This window comes from Dermochelys coriacea, chromosome 16, assembly GCF_009764565.3.
Source record: "Dermochelys coriacea isolate rDerCor1 chromosome 16, rDerCor1.pri.v4, whole genome shotgun sequence".
NCBI lineage: Eukaryota > Metazoa > Chordata > Testudines > Dermochelyidae > Dermochelys > Dermochelys coriacea.
This window is the reverse complement of record NC_050083.1, coordinates 14,223,128-14,248,206: the sequence shown is the minus strand read 5'-3', so window position 1 is coordinate 14,248,206 and position 25,079 is coordinate 14,223,128. Positions and strand designations below refer to the sequence as shown.

The 25,079-nt window shown below is 40.1% G+C and overlaps 1 protein-coding gene across 13 annotated transcripts in view; it reads left to right on the top strand.

The window, feature by feature from the left end:
* Window positions 1–4,151: 4,151 nt before the first annotated feature.
* FNBP1 (formin binding protein 1) overlaps window positions 4,152–25,079 on the top strand; it is a 155,647-nt gene continuing 134,719 nt past the window's right edge. For 7 of the 13 annotated variants that reach the window (XM_043498746.1, XM_043498745.1, XM_043498741.1 and 4 more), the window contains exons 1-2: window positions 5,753–5,792; window positions 21,525–21,592. In XM_043498746.1, coding sequence (XP_043354681.1) covers window positions 5,756–5,792; window positions 21,525–21,592 — 105 coding nt within the window. In that variant the 5' untranslated portion in view covers window positions 5,753–5,755. Of the gene's footprint in view, window positions 4,537–5,752; window positions 5,793–21,524; window positions 21,593–25,079 lie in introns of those variants that run through there. The other 6 variants (XM_043498749.1, XM_043498744.1, XM_043498742.1 and 3 more) reach the window with 2 other exon arrangements.

The following is a 25,079-nucleotide window of genomic DNA, read 5'->3' as shown; positions in this document are numbered from 1 at the left end:
TTAGGTCAGTATAACTACGTGCTCAGGAATGTGGATTTTTCACACCCCAAGCAATATAGTTATACTGACCTAGGTCTGTAGTGTAAACCTGGCCTAAGGGATCAGCACTTGCCTTTTCTAAGGGTATGTCTTCACTAGCAATGTTAAAGTGCTGCCACGGCACCAGCGCTGGGAGAGCTCTCTCTTGTGTAGTCGTGGCACCAGCGCTGGAGAGCTGTAAAAAAAAAAAAAAAAAATCACACCCACGAGGGGAGTAGCCAGCGCTGGTGTACTGTCTACACTGCCACTTTACAACGCTGAAACTTGCGGCACTCAGGAGTGTTTTTTCACACCCATGAGCAAGAAAATTGCAGTGCTGTAAAATGGCAGTGTAGAGAAGGCCTAAGGGCGTGGTCCTGCGAGTGCTCTGCATGTGGAACTCTGAAGTCAATGGGAGTTCTGAACATGGAGAATTTACAAGACTGGGCCCAGACCTTATTGTGACGCATTCACAGTAGGCCTGGTCCATTTGAAGTTAAAGGCAAAACTCCCATTAACTTCTGTGTGAGCTGTGTCTGACCCAATGTGATTAAAACAACTTAAGGGTGTCTTCTAAGTACCAGCTAAACCAGTCTTTTGCGGTTTTAACAACTTGTTAGCACTTCAGGCTTTCATACTTTGGTTTTAGATGATTCCAGAATTTCTGCTGCTGTTGTTGTTAATTATGGTTATTAAGGTAGTGCTTAGACACCAACCAAGAAGGGAGCCCTATTGTGTTGGGTGATGTACAAACACAGAACTATTGACAATCCCTGCCCCAAAGAGTTTACGATCTAAATAGACAAGACCAACAAAAGATAGGGGAAAGGTATATTATGTACAAGCAGAATGAACTCTGTGTTAGCCTGCACGTGGCATGTTCCGCCATTTTTCTGTGGGCTGGTGAACACTACATAGTTAGGTTGGCTTAACTATCGCTCAGGGCTGTGAAAAAGTTCACATCCTGTGTGATGTAATTCAGACGACCTAAGCCCCCCATGTAGACACTGCTATTGCTACTACTGGTGGAGCTGAACTAGGGTTGCCAGGCGTCCGTTTTTTGACCAGAACGCCCAGTCGAAAAGAAAGCCTGGTGGCTCAGTCGCTCACAGCAGCCAGCACCACACGGCTCATGTCCCTCTGGCTCCTAGGTGCAGGTGTGACCGGGGGGTTCCACATGCTGTCTCTGCCCGTTGCACAGGAACCGGGAACCGCAGCCAATGAGAGCTGCAGGGACGGTGCCTGTGGATGGGGGCAGTGCGCAGAGTCACCTGGCTCCCTCTGTGCCTAGGAGTCAGAGGAACATGTCACTGCTTCCCAGGAGCTACCTGAGCCCGCACCCCCTCCTGCACCCCAACCTCTTGCCCCAGCCCTGAGCCCCCTCCCACATCCAAACTCTCTCCTGGAGCCTGCACCCCACACTCCCTCCCATGCTCCAGCCCTGAGCCCCCCCTGCACCCCAGATCCCACACCCCCAGCTGGAGTCCTCACCTCCTGCACCCCAACCCCCTCCCCCATCCAGAGCCCCCTCCTTCACCCTGAACCCCTAATTTCTGGCCCCAGCCCAGAGCCCCATCCTTAGCCCCACCCCAGGGCCTGCACCCCCAGCTGGAGCCCTCACTCTCTACCCCAGCCCAGTGAAAATGAGCAAGTGAGTGAGGGTAGGGGAGAGCAACCGATGGAGGACGGGGGGTAATGGAATGAGTGGGAATGGGGCCTTGGAGAAGGGATGGGGCAAGAATGTTCGGTTTTCTGCAGTCAGAAAGTTGGAGCTCCTTTCCACAAATATTTGGGATTTTACCTTATTTATTTAACTTTGTGGGACAGAGCAAGCCCCTTTCCACACCAAAACTTTTAAATAAGTTTTTACAGTTACTGGCATGGTTAGCTGTAAATGTGTAGTATATCTGCATCCACCATAGTTAAAAATTCAAGTTTGTAACTGTGATCAGCCAGAGTATTGGAATGTGATTGTCTTTGCTTAACTGGTTCAGAGCATTTTTTTCCCCTTTCAATATGCACAGGATTCCCTAACCATGCCTGTGTAACAGGTTTGGCTTGTCCCCCTTCCAGCTGTTTGTGCAACTTTCCTGCTGATGTACAATGGGATAACTTCCCAAAATGCACTGATACAAATACAGGCCCTGATCCTGCACCGAGCTCTGAGCAGACCTCTAATGTCAATGGGGCCCTGCCCAGGTGCAAAGATCTGTCCAAGCAGCACTCACTGCAAGATTGGGGCTATGGTTAGGCAGCAATGCATGGTAGGTGAAAATGCATAAATGTGGCTTTGATATCAGAAATGCTCTGTGTGAACACAAACTGAACTCAGTTCAGGTGACTTGTGAATCTAACTTGTTACAATTCAGTGCTAAAATATAGCATGAACAAAAGCATAGACCCGTTCCTTTTAGAGATAATGGTGACTGCTGTAGTATCTTACAAGTCCTGTTACGTTTAAAACAATTTATTGAATTAGATAGGATAAATATTCATGCAATGAAATAATTGAAACTTTGTGCACATTTTTGCTGTAGGTTTTGGAATCCCTTAGAATTCTCTGCTTCTGGTCCTTTCACAAATGTGGGGGTTAGTGATATCAGTTTGATGCAGAGTGTGTGTCCCCTTTTGTGGGGGGGAATTGTCTTGCTATAAATTGGCTAAAAGTTGTTCACCTTTACAGTGATAGATACCTTCTTAAATGTATGTAATAATGGTAATCCCAATTTTACAACCCCTTATTTATTCAAGTAGCCATTATTCAAGTGAGTTCCATGGATTTTTGTATTTGTAAGCTTTTCTGGAATGGGCCCAATAACACTTAAAAACATAGCGATCTAAAACTCTTGCAAGTTTTCTGTGGTTAGAAAACGGAACTGTAAAATCAGATTAAGTGGCACTGTTGAGTCCAGATAAGATGTGCACTGTTGCTAAGCAAAATTACTCCACAACAAATCTTTTGTTTCTAGGGGTTGAGTGAATAAGCATGGTTTTCTGGAAGGTTCACACAGCTGATATAATGCCCTGGACAATTATTTTGTCAATATTTCACTTTGAGGGATAATTTGATTAAAGCTCACCTGCTTACGTGTTGAGTTTAGAAGAGATAAATGGTTGACAATTGATTTTGTTAGAAATCACTGCGTTGATTTCTAGTTGAACCTGCAGTAGTTAACTAGATAACATGAAATGGACATGCTTCAAATACCATTTTTTTCCTGCAACCATTTGATCTCCTTCCACCCCCCCCCCCCCCATAGCTGCAACACAATCACAATAATTTGGAGCTTTATTTTTAAAAAATACAGTAAAAATAGTATTCCTGGAGTGATGAGAAATGGGGAAAGATACCAAGGGAACAGAAATCTGTAGAAATACGAGTCAAGGGGAGACTAGACCTGGAGAATTAATTGTAAGAAAGACTTGGGAGGAAGAGGGGCAAGACTAGAGATTAGGGGTCAGAGGAAGGAGAGCCCTAAAGTTTACCATAATGTATGCGCGATCTTAGTGAGTGGTGGCTGGTTTGGAAAATTGTCCTAGGCAGGTACATTAAACTATCCACATCCACACCTGAAGCTGTACGGGGTGAGGTGAGAAGAAATCCTGCCTTCAATTACACCCGAAGTAAAGGGTGATTGCCCAGGTACAGCATCGAGGAGTGCACACAGCTCTTCAAAACCTGCTCGCCTTGCCCTACAATTTAGTGGCATTTTGCCCATGCAGCTGGGGACAGGCAGAGAGTGGGTTTCAAACTCTGACTTCAGTGACGTCCGTGCAAAAATCTGTGCCGTGCGCGTGGGTTGCCAAGTGGACGTGCTTTTGGAGGGAGTGACGTGTACGAGCCATGCTTTCAGTTGTACCATTACAAATCTGCGGGGGGGGGGGGGGAATAAATCCTGCCGTTAGGTGCAAATCAATAGGCTTGCACCAGAGCAGCACGTGGCCACTTTGCCCACCTTCCCAGGAGGCAGCGACAGCTGGAACGTGCAAAGCGAGGCTGCTCCAGCCTGTGGCGCCAGCCGCCCTCCCCCCCCCCGCAACAGCCGCCTCACGTGCCTGCCAGCCTGCGCTTGCGCAGTCTCACACGCTCGCTCCCCGGCTTCTCCCCCCTCCCTGACGCGGCGCCTCGGAGGGGGGCGCATGCGCAGTGCCCTGGAGCTGTCAATGCCTCTCTCTCTCCCCCCCCCGTGTGGTGCGGTGTGGTGTTGCTGTTGGCGGCTTCCCTGGCCATTTTGCTGTGGAGGGAGAAATGAGGCAGCAGCAGCAGAAGCTGCAGTGACCACAACAGAGGAGGGGGGAGAGAGACCCAGACTCAGGAATTGGTGGTGGGGGGGGAGTATTTTGTGCAGTCAAAGGAATTTTTGTGGGGGGGGGGGTTGATTTTTTTTTTGTGTGGGGAGAGGGGGAAAGAAGGGGCAAGACCCCATTGGCTAATTATCCCCCCACTCTCCAGTGCCACCCCCCCACCCTCTCCTCTTCGGATCTGTTGGAGCCATGAGTTGGGGGACAGAGCTGTGGGTAAGTGTGGAGGGCAGAGACATTCTGTTGCAATGTCTGAGTGGGGGTGTGTGTGTAGGGGTGGGGGGGGGGTATTTCTGCCTGGCTGAGCAGCAGGGGGAGGGTTATTATTCTTTCCATATAGAGGAGGGTGGGTGTGAACCCTCTGCAGAGGCTAACCCTGCAGAGAAAATGTTTACAAAGTTCCAACATTTTGCAAGAAAAGTATCCAAAATGCAGCGCTGCTGCCCAGCCCCGAGTTGTAATTTATTGTCATAACGGTTTGTGAGCCCAGGACATACACAGCGCCTCTGCACTGAGGCGTATCGCCCCTGGAGCCGTCTCCGTGCGGCTGCTGTGGAAGAAGATCGAATAATAATTTGATAAACTTGCACCTTTTATGAAGCAGCCGGCTTCTTAGTAAGGGTCTGCAGCCTATTTGCAAACTTGGGCTCAGTACAACAGTGAAAGAAACCCTGAAACCCAAGTGTAGTGTAACGATAGGTATCATTGGTACGGTTATTTTAACGCACAGTGTACAATTTAAAAAAAACCTGTCTAGTAGATTTTTTTTTATAAAAGTCTAAAGTGTCTAAAAATGTTGTGAGAGAGATACGGGGAAATAACTCATAGATTTGCCAGAATTTATTTTCCTTCCTGCTGTTGAAGAAAGTGATTAGTTTTTTAAAAAAAAAATCAAACAAAAACAAAGAAAAAGAAATGGAATTCTAAAGCAGAGAGAAATTGACTTTCAAAACAGAGACTAGGATTTTTTTTTCTTTTGTAAGGGCTTGGTGGAATGGTTCTGAGATGAATTTATATACAAGGGGTCCAATTTCAGGAGAGGGAGCTGCAGCGAAGAAAAGCAGATGATAAAATTTTCTTTTGCTGTTATTATTTTTGTTCAATACTTGGTGGAGGGACGATATTTTTGATTACAAAAGATTTCTGGTGTGGGAAAATATGAAAAAACTTCAAAAAATAAAAACAGAGCATTTTGATTCTATAGTTTACCTGATTGTTTTTTAAGTGAACCTGGAAAGTGAGAAGGGAAAAACATATTTTGACTTATGTTGAAAGATTAAGATGTGGAACTATTAAACACCGTGAAGGGTAGATTTTAATAATGTGATTTTTTTTTTATTGGTGCCCGCATGCAAATGTAGGACAAGGGAAGGAATCCTGAGAGGTGAAAAGGAAAATACATACACATCAAACACAAGAAGGACATGATGCAGCCATGTTTGGCAGCATGATGGTGGAGCATGGATCAAAATGTAATAATGGCTTTGGGATTGTGCACACATGTAATGAGTTAATGATAGGGTATTAAAACTCTTTGGGCAGAACTGTGCTTTGGGGTTAGAAGGAAAAAGGAAATTGAGATTCAGATGAGGAAGTCAGAAATTAGTGGCAGAGGATTGTGTGGGTTGCAAGGCGCTGCAGGGTTTCAGTCTTGCATGCAAATATTTAAGGTTGCTAATCAGTGCAAGTAAAGATGTAAACATAACTAGTTCAATAAAGAGACAGTTTAGTAGATTAGGTATTTTAGGTGTCCTAATTGTTATCTTTCACAGATACATTACGGGCCTGCTATGGCATACACTTGCCTAAGCATCCAGTCTTGCTGTGAGATATTTATGTTCTAGTTATACCTGTTTATGTCTAGACAGTAAATTATGAAGCAAATGCTTATTTAGAAGTTATTTTATGTGAGCAAGGTAAATGTGGTATGTAATATTAAAATAATTGCAGATGATGCTATGTTGATTCATTATTATTTCATCAGCCCTGCTGCATGGGAATATATACAGGAAAAGTCTGCAGGTTTTTGACTTTGATGATGATAATTTAAGAGGAGTAAAAAGATTAAAATAATGAACATATGCTAAATGACCCAGTATAACACTTTTTTTAAATGAAAAAAATAACAAAATTCTGAAATAATGTTGTTTTTTACTGTCTGAAAAATTAAAATCTGTGAAGAATAGTATACCAAGCTGTTTTCACAAGAACAAGTGATCTGAGTAGTTTTTGTGTTAGTTTTATTTTCTAATTTTAAAAAAAAAGTTATCTTTTGCAGGTGTGCATATAGTCTGTTATCCCTACTTTATGCTGCTGTAATGAAAAAGCTTTGGATAGGAGTTCTGATAAATATGAATGAATTAATTGTTGCATTTTCCATATAACTTATTTTTTTAATGAACCTTGTGAGTGAAATCTTCATATAATTGACTTCAGTGGGGCTAAGATTTCACCCTTAGTATCTTACGTTTACTTCGAGAATCCTGGGAGGTTACTGGCAAAAGAAGTGAGTATATTAGCTGAACAGAGCTAACTTCAGAATGTAATGGACAGTAGTAATTCAGAACAGGAATTGGTCAGACTTGGCTTATTTTAAATTTATTTAACAGAGCTTCAAAAATTCATCAGTTTCTGTAGCTGCTAGGTGTGTAGGCTAAAACGCTTAGTTTCAAACCTGTATTTAGTGCATGCCACTGACGTTAGTTGATGACAGTGGTATTATTTTTGAAAAATTAAATTTCTGTGATTTTTAAATTGTGGTGTCTATTTTAAGAAGTCAGGTAATAATAACAAAAAATAGTAAATATGACAAGTGTCTATAGGATTCTGTGTGCATTGGTGTCATGAGTAGATGAATCAAGTGGGGGTGGGGGTGGGAGTGAATGTTTTCCTACAAAAAGAACAGGAGTACTTGTGGCACCTTGAAGACTAACAAATTTATTTGCGCATAAGCTCTAAGGTGCCACATGTGCCACTTTTCTTTTTGCGGATACAGACTAACATGGCTGCTACTCTGAAACCTGTTTTCCTACAGAAGTTTAGAGACTTGAAATCCACTGAAAAATTAGTATTGCTGTACTTGCATCTGAGTCTATCATATGTACTGACCTAGCACGGTAGGCATATGTTCACTCCTCAAAGTTAACAAAGGAGAGGTGAAATATAGCTTTTAGCTGCTACAGAATATTAGTTTATATGTTTATGTACAGTATCTGCTTGTTCCTGCAAAGAAGGCTGATTGTAAAATACTTCGTCACCAATGACATTTGAAAATTTCTTCTGAAGTATTATATTCCCAAGACACTTTTAGTCATGTGCATTATATGCATTATATACAGAGTTCTTGCAATTCTGAGATTCTTACTGAGATTTTACTCATTCAAAACTCCCATTGACTTTAGTGTGAGTTTTGCCTGAGGATATGGTCTTGTTGAATTTAAATGTATGCTTAACTAGCAGAACTCATGACAACTGTTAATGTGGCAATTATATTTAATATCAGGTTGGATGTTCAGGATAATGAGATTGTCTGGGGCCCCCAGTCTAGCCAGGGACACACAAAGGAAGATCCAGAATATCTCCCGTAGAAGCCTGCTTGCACGGCATTTCCGGTATGACTGCTCCACATTCTGCACTGTTCTTTGCAGGAGGTGCCTAACCCCTAAACATCCTCTGCTTGCTATTGTCTGTGGAGTACTGAAATGAGGCATCTTACAGCTAGAGAGGGAGTGGTGTGGGTCAAAATCAAAGCTGAGATACTCCACAACTCATTATGTGGACATAAAAAGAAAAGGAGTACTTGTGGCACCTTAGAGACTAACAAATTTATTAGAGCATAAGCTTTCGTGAGCTACAGCTCACTTCATCGGATGCATTTGGTGGAAAAAACAGAGCTAACAAATTTATTAGAGCATAAGCTTTCGTGAGCTACAGCTCACTTCATCGGATGCATTTGGTGGATATGTGGACATAGAGATTAACAGGTTTCAGAGTAGCAGCCTTAGTCTGTATCTGCAAAAAGAACAGGAGTACTTGTGGCACCTTAGAGATTAACAAATTTATTAGAGCATAAGCTTTCATGGGATACAGCCCACTTCATCGGATGCATAGAATGGAATATATAGTAAGATAAGTTGGAAGTTACCATACAAACTGTGAGAGGCTAATTAATTAAGGTTTCAGAGTAGCAGCCGTGTTAGTCTGTATTCGCAAAAAGAAAAGGAGTATTTGTGGCACCTTAGAGACTAACAAATTTATTAGAGCATAAGCTTTCGTGAGCTACAGCTCACTTCATCCGATGAAGTGAGCTGTAGCTCACGAAAGCTTATGCTCTAATAAATTTGTTAGTCTCTAAGGTGCCACAAATACTCCTTTTAATTAATTAAGATGAGCTGTTATCAGCAGGAGAAAAAAACTTTTGTAGTGATAATCAAGATGGCCCATTTAGACAGTTGACAAGAAGGTGGGAGGATACTTAATTTAAGGAAATAGATTCAATATGTGTAATGACCCAGCCACTCCCAGTCTCTGTTCAAACCCAAGTTAATGGTATCTAGTTTGCATATTAATTCAAGTCAGCAGTTTCTCATTGGAGTCTGTTTTTGAAGCTTTTCAACCTCTCTGGCCACTCAGTAAAAGATTTAAGGGTGGCAATTTGTCAATAGACGACCCATCACTCTCACAGATCTTGGGAGACAGGCCAGTCCTTGCTTACAGACAGCCCCCCAACCTGAAGCAAATATTCACCAGCCACCACACAACAGAACCGCTAACCCAGGAACCTATCCTTGCAACAAAGCCCGTTGCCAACTGTGTCCACATATCTATTCAGGGGACACCATCATAGGGCCTAATCAGTCACACTATCAGAGGCTCGTTCACTTGCACATCTACCAATGTGATATATGCCATCATGTTCCAGCAGTGGCCCTCTACCATGTACATTGGTCAACGTGGACAGTGTCTATGTAAAAGAATAAATGGACACAAATCAGACGTCAAGAATTATAACATTCAAAAACCAATCGGAGAACACTTCAATCTCTTTTGTTACTCGATTACAGACCTAAAAGTTGCAATTCTTCAATAAAAATAACTTCAAAGACAGACTCCAGCGAGAGACTGCTGAATTGGAATTAATTTGCAAACTGGATACAATTAACTTAGGCTTGAATAGAGACTGGGAGTGAATAGGTCATTACACAAAGTAAAACCATTTCCCCCTGTTTATTCCACCCCCCACTGTTCCTCAGTTGACGTTCTAGTCAACTGCTGGAAATGGCTCACCTTGATTATCACTACAAAAGGTCCTCCCCCTCCCCCGCTGGTAATATCTCACCTTAAGTGATCACTCTCGTTACAGTGTGTATGGTAACACCCATTGTTTCATGTTCTCTACGTATATAAATCTCCCCACTGTATTTTCCATTGAATGCATCCGATGAAGTGAGCTGTAGCTCACGAAAGCTTATGCTCAGATAAATTTGTTAGTCTCTAAGGTGCCACAAGTCCTCCTTTTCTTTTTTTGCGATTACAGACTAACATGGCTCCTACAAATTGTCAGGTTTCAGAGTAGGAGCCATGTTAGTCTGTAATCGCAAAAAAGAAAAGGAGTACTTGTGGCACCTTAGAGACTAACAAATTTATTTGAGCATAAGCTTTCGTGAGCTACAGCCCACTTCATCGGATGCATAGAATGGAACATATAGTGAGAGAGAGAGAGAGAGAGAGAGAGAGAGAGAGAGACACACACACACACACACACACACACACACACACACACACAACACACACACACACACACACACACACACACACACACACACACACACACACACACACACACAGAGAGAGAGAGATAAGTTGGAAGTTACCATACAAATTGTCAGGTTTCAGAGTATGGTAACTTCCAACTTTATCTGTGTGTGTGTGTATGTATATGTGTATATATATATCTTACTATATGTTCCATTCTATGCATCCGATGAAGTGGGCTGTAGCCCACGAAAGCTGATGCTCAAATAAATTTGTTAGTCTCTAAGGTGCCACAAGTACTCCTCTTCTTTTTATAGCGATTAACAGTTACTTCCCCTGCACCCTCAGTTCTGCCCCTCCCCCCATGAATAATTGTAGTTACTTCTGAGCTGTAGGCATTGGAGGATCAGTTCTCTCTCTAAATATTCAGGTTTCTGTGATATTTACAGTTCCTAATGTTAATAGGTAGCTGTTAGCCAATGTCCTATTTGAAATTGACAGCATCAACTAAGTGCTGATGTTCGGGTTGGGAAAGATAATATAACCAGCAAACAAGTATTTCAGTACAGTCCTGTTGCACAAAACTTTAGCTAACCATCTTTTGGCATGTTCCTGGGGCTGTAAAAATCATATGGAATCACCGACAATATTTTATTCTTCAGAATAAAGAGGACAAACATCTGTATTTGTGTGCCTGCATTTAAGTGTTCTGAATGGTATTTTAGCTTGAGGAATACTAGTACACTTTAGTAAACCCCCTAATTTTTTTCTTAATTTCAGGATTGGGCCCTTGTATAGCAAGCAGTCAGAGTTACATAGCAAATTAAACAAAAACTAATCTCTATACTATAGTCTCTCTTGAATGGAAGGCGCAGTGCCCACAAAATCAGTATACTGAAGGGAATGAAAAAGGACAGCTGTTTTTTGATAAGTCTTGGTAGAATATGTAGTTTTGAGGTAGCCACATATAAATTGTGGTTAAAAAATGGTCTGTTGTGATTGCTCGGGAGAAACTCCACTCTGGCTATGCACTGTCACATATGTTACAAGTGCAGTGATTAGATGTGAAAAGGTTCATCTCATTATAGTAACAGGTTTCAGAGTAGCAGCCGTGTTAGTCTGTATTCGCAAAAAGAAAAGGAGTACTTGTGGCACCTTAGAGACTAACATTTATTAGAGCATAAGCTTTCGTGAGCTACAGCTCACTTCATCGGATGCATCCAATGAAGTGAGCTGTAGCTCACGAAAGCTTATGCTCAAATAAATTTGTTAGTCTCTAAGGTGCCACAAGTACTCCTTTTCTCATTATAGTAATGAATCTTGATCAGATGAGTAGCAGCGTTGTGGTAACTTTATGTTGAATGTGGAAAATAGGTTAGCAGTTGGTCGAATGTGGAAAATAGGTTAGCAGTTGGTCAAAGTTTTTCAAAGTTATTTACTTAAAATTTTCCCTTCTACTTTGTTCTTTGTAGTCGACTGGATGATTGCTAGCAGCTGCCCAGTAGCTGAATTACAGTACAAAGGGCTTGATCCTGCAACACTTAGTCATGGAAATAGTGCCATTTACTGCAGTGAAACTATTCACATGAGTTAAGTTTGTAGGATTGTGCCTAGCATTGTACCTAATATTTGTAACACCAAGGGACCCTTCACTATGAAAGTTGCTATATAAATGTAAGAGCATTCTATTATATACAGTTAACATGCCTTTAAAGTACAAATAGCTTCAAAGCTGTGTAAAGTGTTGAGAGGGTAGTTATTTTAACAATAATAATTAAATAATGGATTTTTAGTTCACAATATTCTATCGTTTCCCATATACCATGTTAATTAAGACGGACAAAATACTGGTGGAACACTGAGGACTTGAAGTTCCTAGCGTCAACTAATGCATCGTTTCCTCTTTCATTACTCATGGCCCTGTTTCGTTGACAGCACCCATATTTTAAAATAAGTCTTTAATAGTGGTAGGTATTAAAAACTCCTGAACAGTATCGATTTACTTGAATATATTGTCATGAGTTATTTTTAATGGGGTTTAACATGGAAATTACAAATGGGGTCCCTTGCACTCCGAAATTGTCTTAAAATGAAGTGCATATCTGTTTCTGACCTTGATGGTATTATGTAGTGTTATCATCTGGGTACTGAGTTCAAATGTGATGTTAAATGAAAGCTGTGTTCTTGTCAGCTTGCTTCCTCTAAGAGGATCTGCAAAGTTGGATCTAGGGTTGATGTATAGATTCTCTTCCAAGCCCAGCATCTAGTTTATTCTATGCACTGCATTTGAAATTGATATTGTAAAGCATAATCTTGGTTCCTATGTTTTCCCCAATTTAAATGATTAATTCTTTGAATAATTAAGTAGCACATCCCTGTAGTTGGATAACTAATCCATTACTCTCCTTGAGCTAAGAGAGAAGGAGACAGTTCTTGAAGCATAAGAATACTGAACTAGAAGAGTATATGTGCTGAATCATGAGTTGATATATTATTGGGCATGAGCAAATGTAAGAGAACCTTTACATATAGTAAAAAGAAAAGGAGTACTTGTGGCACCTTAGAGACTAACAAATTTATTAGAGCATAAGCTTTCGTGAGCTACAGCTCACTTCATCGGATGCAAATTTGTTAGTCTCTAAGGTGCCACAAGTACTCCTTTCCTTTTTGCGAATACAGACTAACACGGCTGCTACTCTGAAACTTTACATATAGTGACAAGGGCCTGATCTTGCAAACACTTACTACTGAGCATAATGCTTACTACCATGAGAATCTCCCACCAAATAGTATAAACACTATGCCAGGTAGTAAGTATTAGCACAAACTAGCACTAAATTGTTGAGCGCCACCATTTGAAGCTATTCTAGCTTTTATATGGGTCTCAATTTTGCTCCCTTGACTACCTTCTCCTTACTTGTATTGAGTAATACCTTCCTCCACAAGTAGCTTCATTAAAGTCCTGAAGAAAGTGGGTGAAATCCTGGCTCCACTGAAGTCAATAGCAAAATTTCCATTGACTTAAATGGAGTCAAGATTTCACCCAGTAAGTTTACTCTTAGAGTAAGGCACTACTCAAACCAAGTAAAGAAGGGCGTGGAGAAGAATTGGGCCCATAATTAAATTGATCATATGTAGCAACAATGCCCTTCTTGTTTGCTCTCCATTTCCTTGTGAGATAGATGTATCAGATGGTGGAGATGAGCAACTTTTCTTTTCTCCCTGTGTGTGTTTTTTAAAGATACTCTATTCAGTGGCAAAATACCACATATCTGGACAGTTTTGCAGTGTGTAATGTCATGATCCTAACATCTTTCTGTTTTCTTCCTGGATCACATTCTGTTGATGTAGTGTGTGTGTATTTGTCTATATGCTGGGTGAAATGTTGATTATAAAAATTATGAATCATTTTACAATATCTTAATTGGATTGTATATGTCTCTTTCTACTTGCCCAGTTATAATGGTGTTATGGACCAAAAGAGGCAAATGACTAAACATATTTTTAAAAGCAGAGCTCCCATGGTCATCTTCTTTTAGACCAGGTTAAAATAAGTTGCTTTTTAAAATGAAAAAAAAATCAGTTTTGTGAAAAGTCTTGCACTGCTATCTGGAGTTGTTTGTCTATAAAAGAATCATGTTATGAGTATTAGCCCTCAGTATGCTCTCCCATGGTTATTTTATAATTTGATCGGTGGAAAGACTCCATCCGTACTGACTATAAAAGGAATTGTTGGGTTCTTGGGGGGGGGGGTGCGTGTGTGTGTGTGCACGCATGTGTGTTTAAAAATATCTGAGCAATTTCATCTACTGTTCTGCTTTTTGTCTTTAAGGAGAGAGGATTTATATAATAATGAGGTACTTTCATTGGCCTGTCCTCATATTTTTTACCTATTCGTTAAAGAACAGGGAGTTTACAGTTCTTTGGAATGAGTCAGGAGTAGAGCACAATTTATTTTTCCTTTTCATAGTCATAGAATCTTTCAGCCTCTGAGTTAGATGCTGAAAATCCCCACACCCTCCTAAGGAGCGAGTGCAATCAAACATGAGATGATGGTCTTCTGGATTTTTTTAAACACATTCATCTTATATTAATGTTGCAAAACTTTCTTTTTAAGCTTTGTTGCATAATTCCTGCTCTGCATGAATAATTTTACTAAGGGAAGGAGCAGCTGTACATTTTGCAGCTTGCTTTACCACATCCTATATAATTCTCATTGTCAGTGGCCATCTTCTTTATGAACCTTTAGCAAAACGTACTCCACTTGTTCAAAATACTACTCTATCAAATGGTTCCAAAAGCTAATTCATGGTTTATGTACTAAATCAAGCACTCTAGTATCAATTACTTTACTTTACAATTCATACAAATATTTTAAAATAGCTTTCCCCAGAGCATAACAAGTGTTCCCTCTCTGATGAAATTTTCTCCCCAGAAACTTGTCTTTGTGTCTAACAAATATTTTTTGCAACAAACTAGTTAAACCAGCACTGAGATACCAAAATGTGAAAGGTTCTATATATTTTCCCTGAAGCAGCATGTAGCTCTGTGCATTCCAAGCAGTCATGGTAGTGTCGACTGGGGATCCCTCTGGGTTTGTCGCATGATTAGGTTGCTGCTGGGCTGTTTAGGTAGCCTCATTTTCCTTGTCACTGACTTCTTTTGACTCCATTTATTCAGAAAGATGATTTGTTGTGTATTCTTTTAAAAGGCTACACAAATGTTTGTTTTATTTTTATTTTATTTTATTTTTTTTAAAAGAGATGTTTCTTGCTTCATGTAAAGCCTTGTGCAAAATCTGGGCTCAGGTTCTGGATTCCTTGTGATATGGAATGACATAAATAAAACTCAGATGGAACATTCCACACTGACTGCCACAAAAGACATTGATTTCCTAGAGAGGCTTGGTAGGGCAGCAGTGCTATTGCAAACTCATCCTTTTCAAGACCATAGAAAAAAGATGAAGGGAAGCCAAATACTGTCCTCTAAACCCATATGCCACACCGATGGACTTCAGTGAGATCAATGAGTATAGCTGATGGCACAGTTTGCCCGAAACAAAACCTTGACCTGTTTGTTTTGGTTTTTGCTTTATAGAGGGAAGGCACAGGTTAAAAAAACAATGACCTTGGCATAGATTCTCTCTCTGGAATTAATGAATGGCTTGGACCATCAATTCATTCAAACAGCCAATAATCCCTAGGAAATACCCTGATGGATTATGGATTGTTCTTGCTTCAATAGCAAACAGTTCTTGTATTAACTTCAGCTATGTTCTTGGGGCATGTTTATTCAGTTAGTGGGTAATTATTTTGTGGCAATGCTTTTTAGGTGCAAAGAAGTGAGGTTATGAAACACAGCATATGAAAGAGCTCTCTCCAATATTCCTGTACTCTTTTTAGATATAGAGCCAAATTTTACTCTCTCACTGTGCAACCACACAGCAGTCAAGATGGTTGCAAAGGTGTATCTGAGAAAATCTCAGCCTATTTTTTAGGTGTGGTTTGTAGGCCTGCCTGTTAACGTTGCTAGAAACTTCCCATAATACCCTCTTTTTAGTGGCATATGACTTTTACAGCCTGTAACAATTCAGGCTGAAATTTTCCATACTGTATGTCTGCCTGAGGCTTAATTTGTTTGGAAAATTTCAGCCAAAATGGTACAGCCACTGCCGAGAAAGAAGCTAGAGAAAAGTACATTGTTTTGCCCATATTAAATTATGGTGATCTTTGTTTTGAAAAGTTATAGTGCCCCCTTTGGAGCAGGGACTTGAAATTTGACGGGGGAGGAAGGGCAGGTGGCCTTTGTGCTAGGAATGCATTATGATACAGTCTTTAATTAGATGGTCAAAATCAACTTTTTTTTTTTCCATAGGACCCTTGCCTCATTCAGCACACATGATGGACCTGCTCTGTAGATAAAGAGGGTTGTGCAGTGAAAGAGGTTGTTGTCTGTAGGACCCTAACTTATTTGTTGCAGAAGTTGGAAGTCGTATAGTTAAGAGGGCAGGGGATTACAGAAAGAAAAAGGATGGCCTCAGGTTAAGGCAATTGAATGCTGCCCTGGAGAACTGGATTCTACCACAGATTTCCCATGTAATGCTAAGTAAATTACTTAAACCAGACTTTTCACAGGTGGTCATTGTTTGTGTGTTCCCATTTTCTGGAAGTCCAACTTGATACTCTTGGGGTCTGATTTGAAGAAGTGTTGAGCACCAGCAGCTGCAACTGAAATCAATGGGAGCTGTGCTTTAAACATATAAATTGCTTTATAATACTAAGTATTTTTAAAAAAATCAGTTCCGAGGTGTCTGAGATTGGGCACCCAAAATTAATGGAAATTTGTTAAGCAATACAGACCCTTTGGGGGCTCCCACTATTTACTTTTCCCCATTCTGTAAACAGACAATGTATTCCTACTCTTTTAACCAGTTACTGATCCATGAGAGGACCTTCCTTCTTATCCCATTACTGGTTACTTTGCTTTAGAGCCTTTGGTGAGCAACCTTGTCAAAGACTTTCTGAAAGTCCAAGTACACTGTATCCACTGGATCACCCTTGTCCACATAAAAAGAAAAGGAGTAATGTGGCACCTTAGAGACTAACAAATTTATTTGAGCATAAGCTTTCGTGAGCTACAGCTCACTTCATCAGATGCATTTCGGATGAGCTGTAGCTCACGAAAGCTTATGCTCAAATAAATTTGTTAGTCTCTAAGGTGCCACAAGTACTCCTTTTCTTTTTGCGAATACAGACTAACATGGCTGCTACTCTGAAACCTTGTCCACATGTTTGTTGACCCCCCTCAAAGAATTCTAGTAGATTGGTAAGGCATAATTTCCATTTACAAAAGCCGTGTAGACTCTTCCTCAACAAATCATGTTCAGGTATATGTCTGATAACTCTGTTCTTTATTATACTTTCAACCAGTTTGCCTGGTACTGAAATCAGGCTTACCGGCATGTAATTGCCAGGACTGCCTCTAGAGCCTTTTTTAAAAATCGTTGTCACATTAGCTGTCCTCCAGTCATCTGGTACAGAAGCTGATTTAAATGATAGGTTACACACCACAGTTAGTAGTTCTGCAGTTTCATATGTCAGTTCCTTCAGATTTCTTGCGTGAATACCATCTTGTTCTGGTGACTTATTACTGTTTAATTTATCAATTTGTTCCAAAACCTCCTCTATCGATATCTCAATCTGGAACAATTCCTCAGAATTGTCACCTACAAAGAGTGGCTCAGGAGTGGGAATCTCCCTCACATCTTGTGCTGTGAAGCCTCATGCAAAGAATTCATTTAGCTTCTCCACAATGGCCTTATCCCCCTGGATAATTTTTAACTTTAATCTCTCTATGCCTCAGTTCCCCATCTGTAAAATACCATTTGCTTACGGGGGCATAATTAGGCAGGCCAAAAAAGAATTTGAAGAGCAACTAGCCAAAGACTCAAAAACTAACAGCAACAATTTTTAAGTACATCAGAAGCAGCAAGTCTGCCAAACAAGCGGTGGTGCCACTGGACAATCAAGGTGCTAAAGGATATTTTTAAACACACATGCACGCACACACACACACCCCCTTAATCATAGGCACCAACTCCATGGGTGGTCTGGGGCTGGAGCACCCACAGGGGAAAATGGTGGGTGCTGAAAACCCACCAGCAGCCCCCTATCAGCTCATGCCCACCCCACTAGCGCCTCCTGCCCACCAGCGATCTCGCAGATCAGAATCTTCCCCTCCCTCCCCGCGCCTTCTGCCCTCTGCAATAAGCTGCTTTGCAGCATGTAGGAGGCTGGGAGCGAGGGGAAGGAGCAAGGATGCAGAGTGTTTGGGGGGAAGAGGGTGGAGCAGGGTGGGAAGAGGCGGGATGTGGGTGGGACCTAAGGGGAAGGGATGGAGTTGGGGCGGGGCCAGGGATTGAGCACCCCCCGGCACTTTGAAAAGTCGGCAACTGTGGCCTTAATCATAATGCATAGGCACATGAGGGCTGAATTAATATTGTACAAGCAATATAAATTCTGGAATTTTCTAACATTCAAGGGCTTGATTTTGCAACCTTTATTTTCTTTTTACATAGGTTTTTGCATGTAATATTCATATATGGGTGATTTGTTAGCTTGAATGTACACGTAGACCTCTGCAGTTATAGTTTACTTCCTTATTCACTGTGCATGAATATTTGATCAAATCTGAAAACAAGAACTGTATCCAGAAGTGTGTGCGCTGTTTGTTCTCAGTTTGCCCTCTACCTATTTCATACACAGAATTTTGTGAAGCTTATCTAATAGTTTTAAAATAACAGATTTGATTTTTTTACTCAGTGAATATTAGCTCATAAATATTAAAAACATTGACATCTGCTTTAACACATTTCTTTTATTTTAGAGAAACACCAGAAAACCCACCAAATTGGCATGCAGCAGCAAGCAAATGAATGTGCATGCTTTTTAAACATTAAATGAGCAAGGAGAAATATTTCTTGCCCACATGAGGGCTGTTGCTCTGTCACTGGCAAGGTTTATAAGAGCTGTGTTCATTAAGGAATGTATTGCCAAGATTTTTCTTTGCTTCTGTAGCAGAAGAAAAACAGGCTGTATATAAAATGGCAGACATCAAACTATATGCGAATGTCTGTTCAACTCTACCAACCTTCGTCTTCTGGATATAATACTCTATGTATAGTCAAAGAAGATGCATAAAAGGGAAGGAGAAAGAGAGGGAAATCTGTGTGGTTGTAGGCCAATATCCTTAATTTTCCTATAACTGTGTTTAAATTTGACAACACATATTGTTTTTGTGTTTCACAGAAGATAATCTCTGGCAAATGTTCTCACCTTGGTATGTAACTGTAGTTAAAATTTTACTAATTCTTGTTTTCAGTTTTCTAGTGAAGATAAAGCTAAACAAAAATTTTAATAGCCTAGAAAAATAATATACACTAGTTTAGTTGCTTCTTTTCTGAAAGCTTCCATCATCATTAGGTCAGATGATCATGTCCGTTCTTCTCAGAAGAGAGCCTAGCCACACTGATCCAGTTGTTCATCACCTACAAGATAGATCAGTGAAGTGTTCTCTACCTGGCAATAAAAGTGAAGGCTGCATGGAAGTGCTGGCAGATGCAACAGCTTGTCTGTTACACAATAAGAAAGCATATTACATGAGCCCTGTGTACACAATGCTGGCTTCCTGTTTAAATTTGGATCCAGCTGAAGGGTCCAGATCCTTATTTTCAAATCCCTTGATGGGTTGAGATCTAGCTCTTTCTTTAATAAAAAAAAAAAAAAAAAAAAAAAAAGCTTTCTTTCCCTTTGTGACCCACAATGCCAGTTATACTATACAAGGATAATTTGGTTGGCAGAGAGCAAAATGAAAGTCTCTGGTGTTGGAGTAGGGCATTTCCAGTAACGGATCTGCAGCTATGAAACACATACCCATGGGAGAGCCTGATGAGTCTCCAAACCTTTAAAACGCAGCGCAAGACCTGTCATTTAACAAAAGCCTTCCCTGGCTCTAGTAGACAATAGAACAGAAGAAAGGGCAAGCAAAGTTTCCAACAGAATAAACAACTAAAGACCTCCTGAGTAACATGGACTGGAACTACAGAATTGTTGGAACATGTTGAGCAATATAGTTAACCTTGAACATGGCACCCAAATGCCGCTGTGATTGCCACTTTAGAAACATGTTCATTGGTTCCTACTGTGTCTTTCTGGTGAATGTAACATAGGCCCTCTCTGAGCTGTTATTTATGCGGTGAGATTTTTCGACTGGTGATGATGCCGGACAGTTTACCTGAGCTATGCAATGACCAGAAACAGCACAGCAGTCACCTTCTTAACTACTATTTGAACTCAATTAAATCAAAGGTCAAGACCTTCTCTTTCATGTGATTTATTGGTTTTTCATCCAGATTGGGTACAGAAATTTGCATTGGCTTGATATAATATTGCCTTTCTGGTGGGTTTATGGAGTTGTCTTTGGTTAGGCACAAAACCATCACCTGAGATGTTGACAGACAAATGGGAAGCCAAAGAAGAGATTTTTTGCATCCTCAGCTATTTAGCATAAGGTACAGAAGCAGAGAAAATCAAGAAGACTATTTAGAATTAGGGTCACAAAATGTAGTGCTCATCATTTTTGTGTGTTCAAGATGTGTAGGGAAGTTGCTGTCCTTGAAGCCTGCTGGTCAGTGGAGCAGTATTACTTTCTTTCTGGGGGCAAATCACTCATCTAACCTCCCAGCTGGGGGTGGGATTGATTCTTTAATCATGTTGGCTTCAGAGAAGGGGGTTATATGAATCACTGTACCCTGAAACTTCCTCAAGGTATTAGGGCTAAATTAAACAGTCTGGGCCTAATGTGTAAGCTGTAATAGACTTTGAGAGGCTCCCTCAGATAAGAGGAGTTTTAAAAATAATCAGAAAATCAACCCACAGATTTAAAAAAAAAAAAAAAGGCTGAAGGGCAGAATCATTCTTAACAGACTGGGACTAATACATTTGCTGTGTGTGGGGTAGTACTTTACGTTCAGATTCTATTAGGGAGGAAAAAAAGAAATGCATGAACTGCATAGTTCCATTCATGGAACTGCATTAAGAACATGGTTTTTTTTTCTATCCTTTGTATATTCATTTCATATTTAATCCAAAAATAACTGATCAAAAAACATTTAAAGTTGAACAATTAAGCTTCTAGGAGTCGGGAAATTCCAAAGTTAAGGTTGCACACACAAGCTTACCCTTCTGCATATGCATACTGATAGTTGTTGATCTTTTACTAATTTCTTAAAAATCCTATCATTGTTGCAACAGGCTTTGCTACATATGTGTAGAGTCCTGTGACATGCATAAAGTTAAACACATAAGTAAGTGGATTTTTTGGTTGTTTTTTGCAGGATTGAGACCGTATGGTCTGATCCAACTCTCATTGAAGTCGATGGAAAGACTCCCACTGACTTGGATGGGAACTGGAGCTGACCATTAGTGAGCAGTATTTTGTATATTAGGTGCTGAGATACAATGGTGATAGTGTCATATAAATGCCTAGTTATGTTTGCTGAGAATTGATGTCTGTGAATGTCATTTATATACAAGAATACAGTGAAAGGAATGGGGTTCCATGGCTTTACCTTGAACTTGCTGTGTGACCTGGCGTGAGTCTCTTAAGCTCTTTGTGTCTAAATTGCCTGTTAGTTAAAGAGAGATAACAGTACTTCTCCACCTTTATAGAGCAGCTTGAGATCCTCTGCATAATAAAAACATAGCACTTGCTACAAAAGTTACAATGTTTATAAATGACTTATTATTAATTGGGTTATGACGTTGCAATTAAAAGACATGGGCAAGCATGATTATGAGGTATAAAGAGAGACATGGATTTTCTTCCACGAGTGCAATCTCCAGAAACACTTTGTTAACTCAGTCCAATACAACTTTTCCTTGGTCCTACAGGCTCTGGAAGATTATGGATACTGGACACTGCCCTGGATACTTGGTATGTGCCAGGTCAATTTATCCAGGTAAAATCTCAGCCTGATGTGAAAACTGAAACAAAACCCATTCTCTGGACGTGGGGTTTAGAGCTTCTGAAAATAAGCTGTTTACTTTCCCGTGTCCTTTATGAGAGCAGCAACGGTGTCAAGTGAGACTTTGGACCAGACTTAGAGGTTTCTAAAAACTTTAAATCAAAATGCTACTGTTGAGGGTGGGGGAAAGTTTCACTATGACTGCTAGAGAGCACTAAGGAAATTCCTGCCCTCCTCCTCCTCATTGTTGTGGGAGAGGAGGCTGGACATTTAGGTCTGGGTAGGTGAAATTCACTTTTCTCTCTTCCCCTTTCATGTGTGTACACACCCATGTATTTATTTTTTTCCCCTGTTCAGTTTGATTCATTGGTCCATTTCTTTTCTTTCCCTTGCCAGCAAAGAAGACTAACTGGTAAATTCAAACCAATGTACCCTTTCAAATTACTCATGGTTGATCCGGTTATTCATCTGGAGAATAGTCCACCTCATATTAAAACCCTGAGGGATTTGTTGGGTATCCTGTGAAGCCTTGCCCAAGTTCCCTATGTGCAATAAGTGGTGATCAGTAATTCCACACCTAGTAATATGATGATGGAAGAGGATTTACTTCCCCTTCATAATAGGGAAGAACTTCCTAAGGTAGAGGGCTCTTTAACCTAGCAGACAACGGCATAACAAGATCTAATGGATGGAAGCGGAAATTAGGAAAATTCAAACTGGAAATAAGGGCCACATCTTTAGCAGTGAGGATAATCAACTGTTGGAACAGATTACCAAGGGTCACATGGAATATTTAAATCAAGATTGGATGATCTTCTAAAAGAGATGCTCTAGTTTCACTACAAGTTGTTGAGATCACTGGCCTGTGTAATAGAAGGTGTCAGATTGAATGGCTGTAATGGTTAAAATCTGTGCATCTATTTAAAAAAATAAGGCTGCAAAATCCATGGAGGTCACTGAATTTCTCATTGCTAGTAGCCTTTGAGGATTATTTCACCTGAATCTACTCTTTTTGATTTTTTTTGTAAGACTGTTGCTGGTTATCTGCCTACAACAATGAAACAGTTGTTTTGCATATGACAGGCTTCATGTACTTCTTTATATGTTACTGAGATCTGGTTCTGCATAACCATTTCTGAGAAACTTAATCACTATGGTATTTCACTTCTTCTTTTTTTTTTTTTTTAAAGAGGCAAAAATCTCCCTTCATCTAAGAATTACCCATTTAGTATAAGACTGGTGCGGCTGTCCTTGAGCAGCATGCAAGAAATAGATGATTCGTCATTTACTTCCAGTTTTGGGCAGTTAATATTGATTGACTTTACATTGATTTACATTACCAGTAATAATACAATATTTGTTAGCCTCTAAGGTGCCACAAGTACTCCTTTTCTTTTTGTGAATACAGACTAACACGGCTGCTACTCTGAAACCTAATATTACAACAGAGAATGCTTTTGTGATAATCCTCTTCTGGAAAGACAATCTTAAGCACTCTATTAGGCAGATGTATGCAAACAAGCTAATTTTTTTTAAGACTGCCATTTCTTAAAGTAATGCTTGAGATTTTAGAGCATTTGGTCTAAATATTCATAAAACATGATTTTCTGCTGTGTAAATTAAGAGAAGTACAAAGTAAAGGCAATTAAAAATGTTGAAGAAAAGCTACTTTGGATACTCCATATATTTGCAGTTTATGTTTTTAGGTGCAGTGAAAGAATCTTAGTAGGCATTTTTTTTGCTAAATTTTGACCTTTTTTGATGTTTTCTTTAATATGGAAAAAGGATAAATTGATGAAAGTTAAGTTTAGTTTGCCATATCTGTCACATGCAGTAGAATAATGTATATATTTATTGTGATAAATACCAAATAGCATTAACTTGTTCAGGATTTGTGGTTTTAATTAGGTTGTAAAACCTTACTTTGTTTGGATTCTTTATTTGACTTTACTGTTTCTTTTAATTTTGGAGATAACTTGTCATTCTGCCCTTGTTTCCTGTGCCACTGTTTTAGCCAAAGCATATTCATAATTGTAAAAGGTCGGGTGGTGAGGCTTGGGCTGACTTAAGCTTCAGTCACCCTTCCTGGGGTCGTGTAGTAATTTTTGTTGTCAGAAGGGGGTTGTGGTATAATGAAGTTTGAGAACCACTGCAATACATATTTTCATTATTGCCTTCCTGCAGAACCATCATTAAAATCATTAGATGACTTGTGAGGGGAGGGGAGATGTGGGAAGGTGATGAAGGTGTTCAGTCCTCAACTTCAGAGAGGTGAAACTCTGCTTCTGATGGGTTCCTGGCAGAAGTTCTGCTTCTGCAGTAGGACCAGTTGCTGGCTTTGTGCTCTCTCATCCTCATTTGATTCCTCCTGCCACCCCAGTTTCTGTTTCTAGGAGACCAGTGCAGGAAGGAAATGTTCTTTCTTGCATATTGGGGAAATGTCCTGTTTCTCTACCTTGACTGTTGGTTTATGCTACTGAAAAAGTTAATTCATAAAGCCAGTATTTTTCAGAAGTTGCAAGGTGGGTTTCATGAAGTCAGCAAAGTTCTGCATGAGGAGGACTTGGAGGATTGGGTTCCTCTCAGCAAATGTCCTCTTAAAGAAGAAAGCGTCATAAAGATGAACTGAGTAATCCAAGAAACAATTTATTTTCACTTTAAGGTCTCTACACTGCTCTGAAAGCATAGAAAGGTCCTTATTATGCGTACACCAGGACTTTTGTCAGTATAACTTATGTTGCTCAGGGGTGTCAAAAAACCACCCCTCTGAGCGACATAAGTTAAACCAAGAGAAGCACCTGTGCAAACACTGCTATGTCTGCGGGAGACACTCTCCAGCTGACATAGGTACCGCTGCTCATTGGAGGTAGTTTAATTATGTCAACAGCTCTTCCATCCCTGTGAGCAAGAAGTTCCAAATCTTCTCTCTCCTCACAAGTCGTCCAGTGACCTTGATGATGTTTTTGCAGGAATGTAATGATGAAAATAATTCTTTCAAGCTCCACTAAAACTTTTAGAAGCCATTCACGTGATACTGACTCAGTAAGTCTATTTGCTACTTTGTATTTGAATCCACACTTCAACAACACAGTGACTTCATTGGTAAAATACTATGTAAAAAGTGGGACAATGTGATGTGACGGAAAATTGGAAGAAGCTTTTACACACACTGTCTGTATATTGATGATTTATAAAATGATGTAACAATAGAAGGTTAAATCATTGTGTCCTCCTAGATTTCATTAGCACTAAACGGAGGGAAAACATCAATGTTCAGTTAAAGTAAGGTATTATTATTGACATTAATAAAATTGAAATTCTAATCAAGCTTATTGAATGATTTTCAGTAAAAGTAGCGAACTGTTATGAATATTCTGTATTATTTATGTCGAGCAGAATTGTTTTGCAGCATTCATTACTACTGCTGGAAAATAATTCTGAAAGTACCATATGGCTGTCTTGTCACAGTAAGATGGGTGAC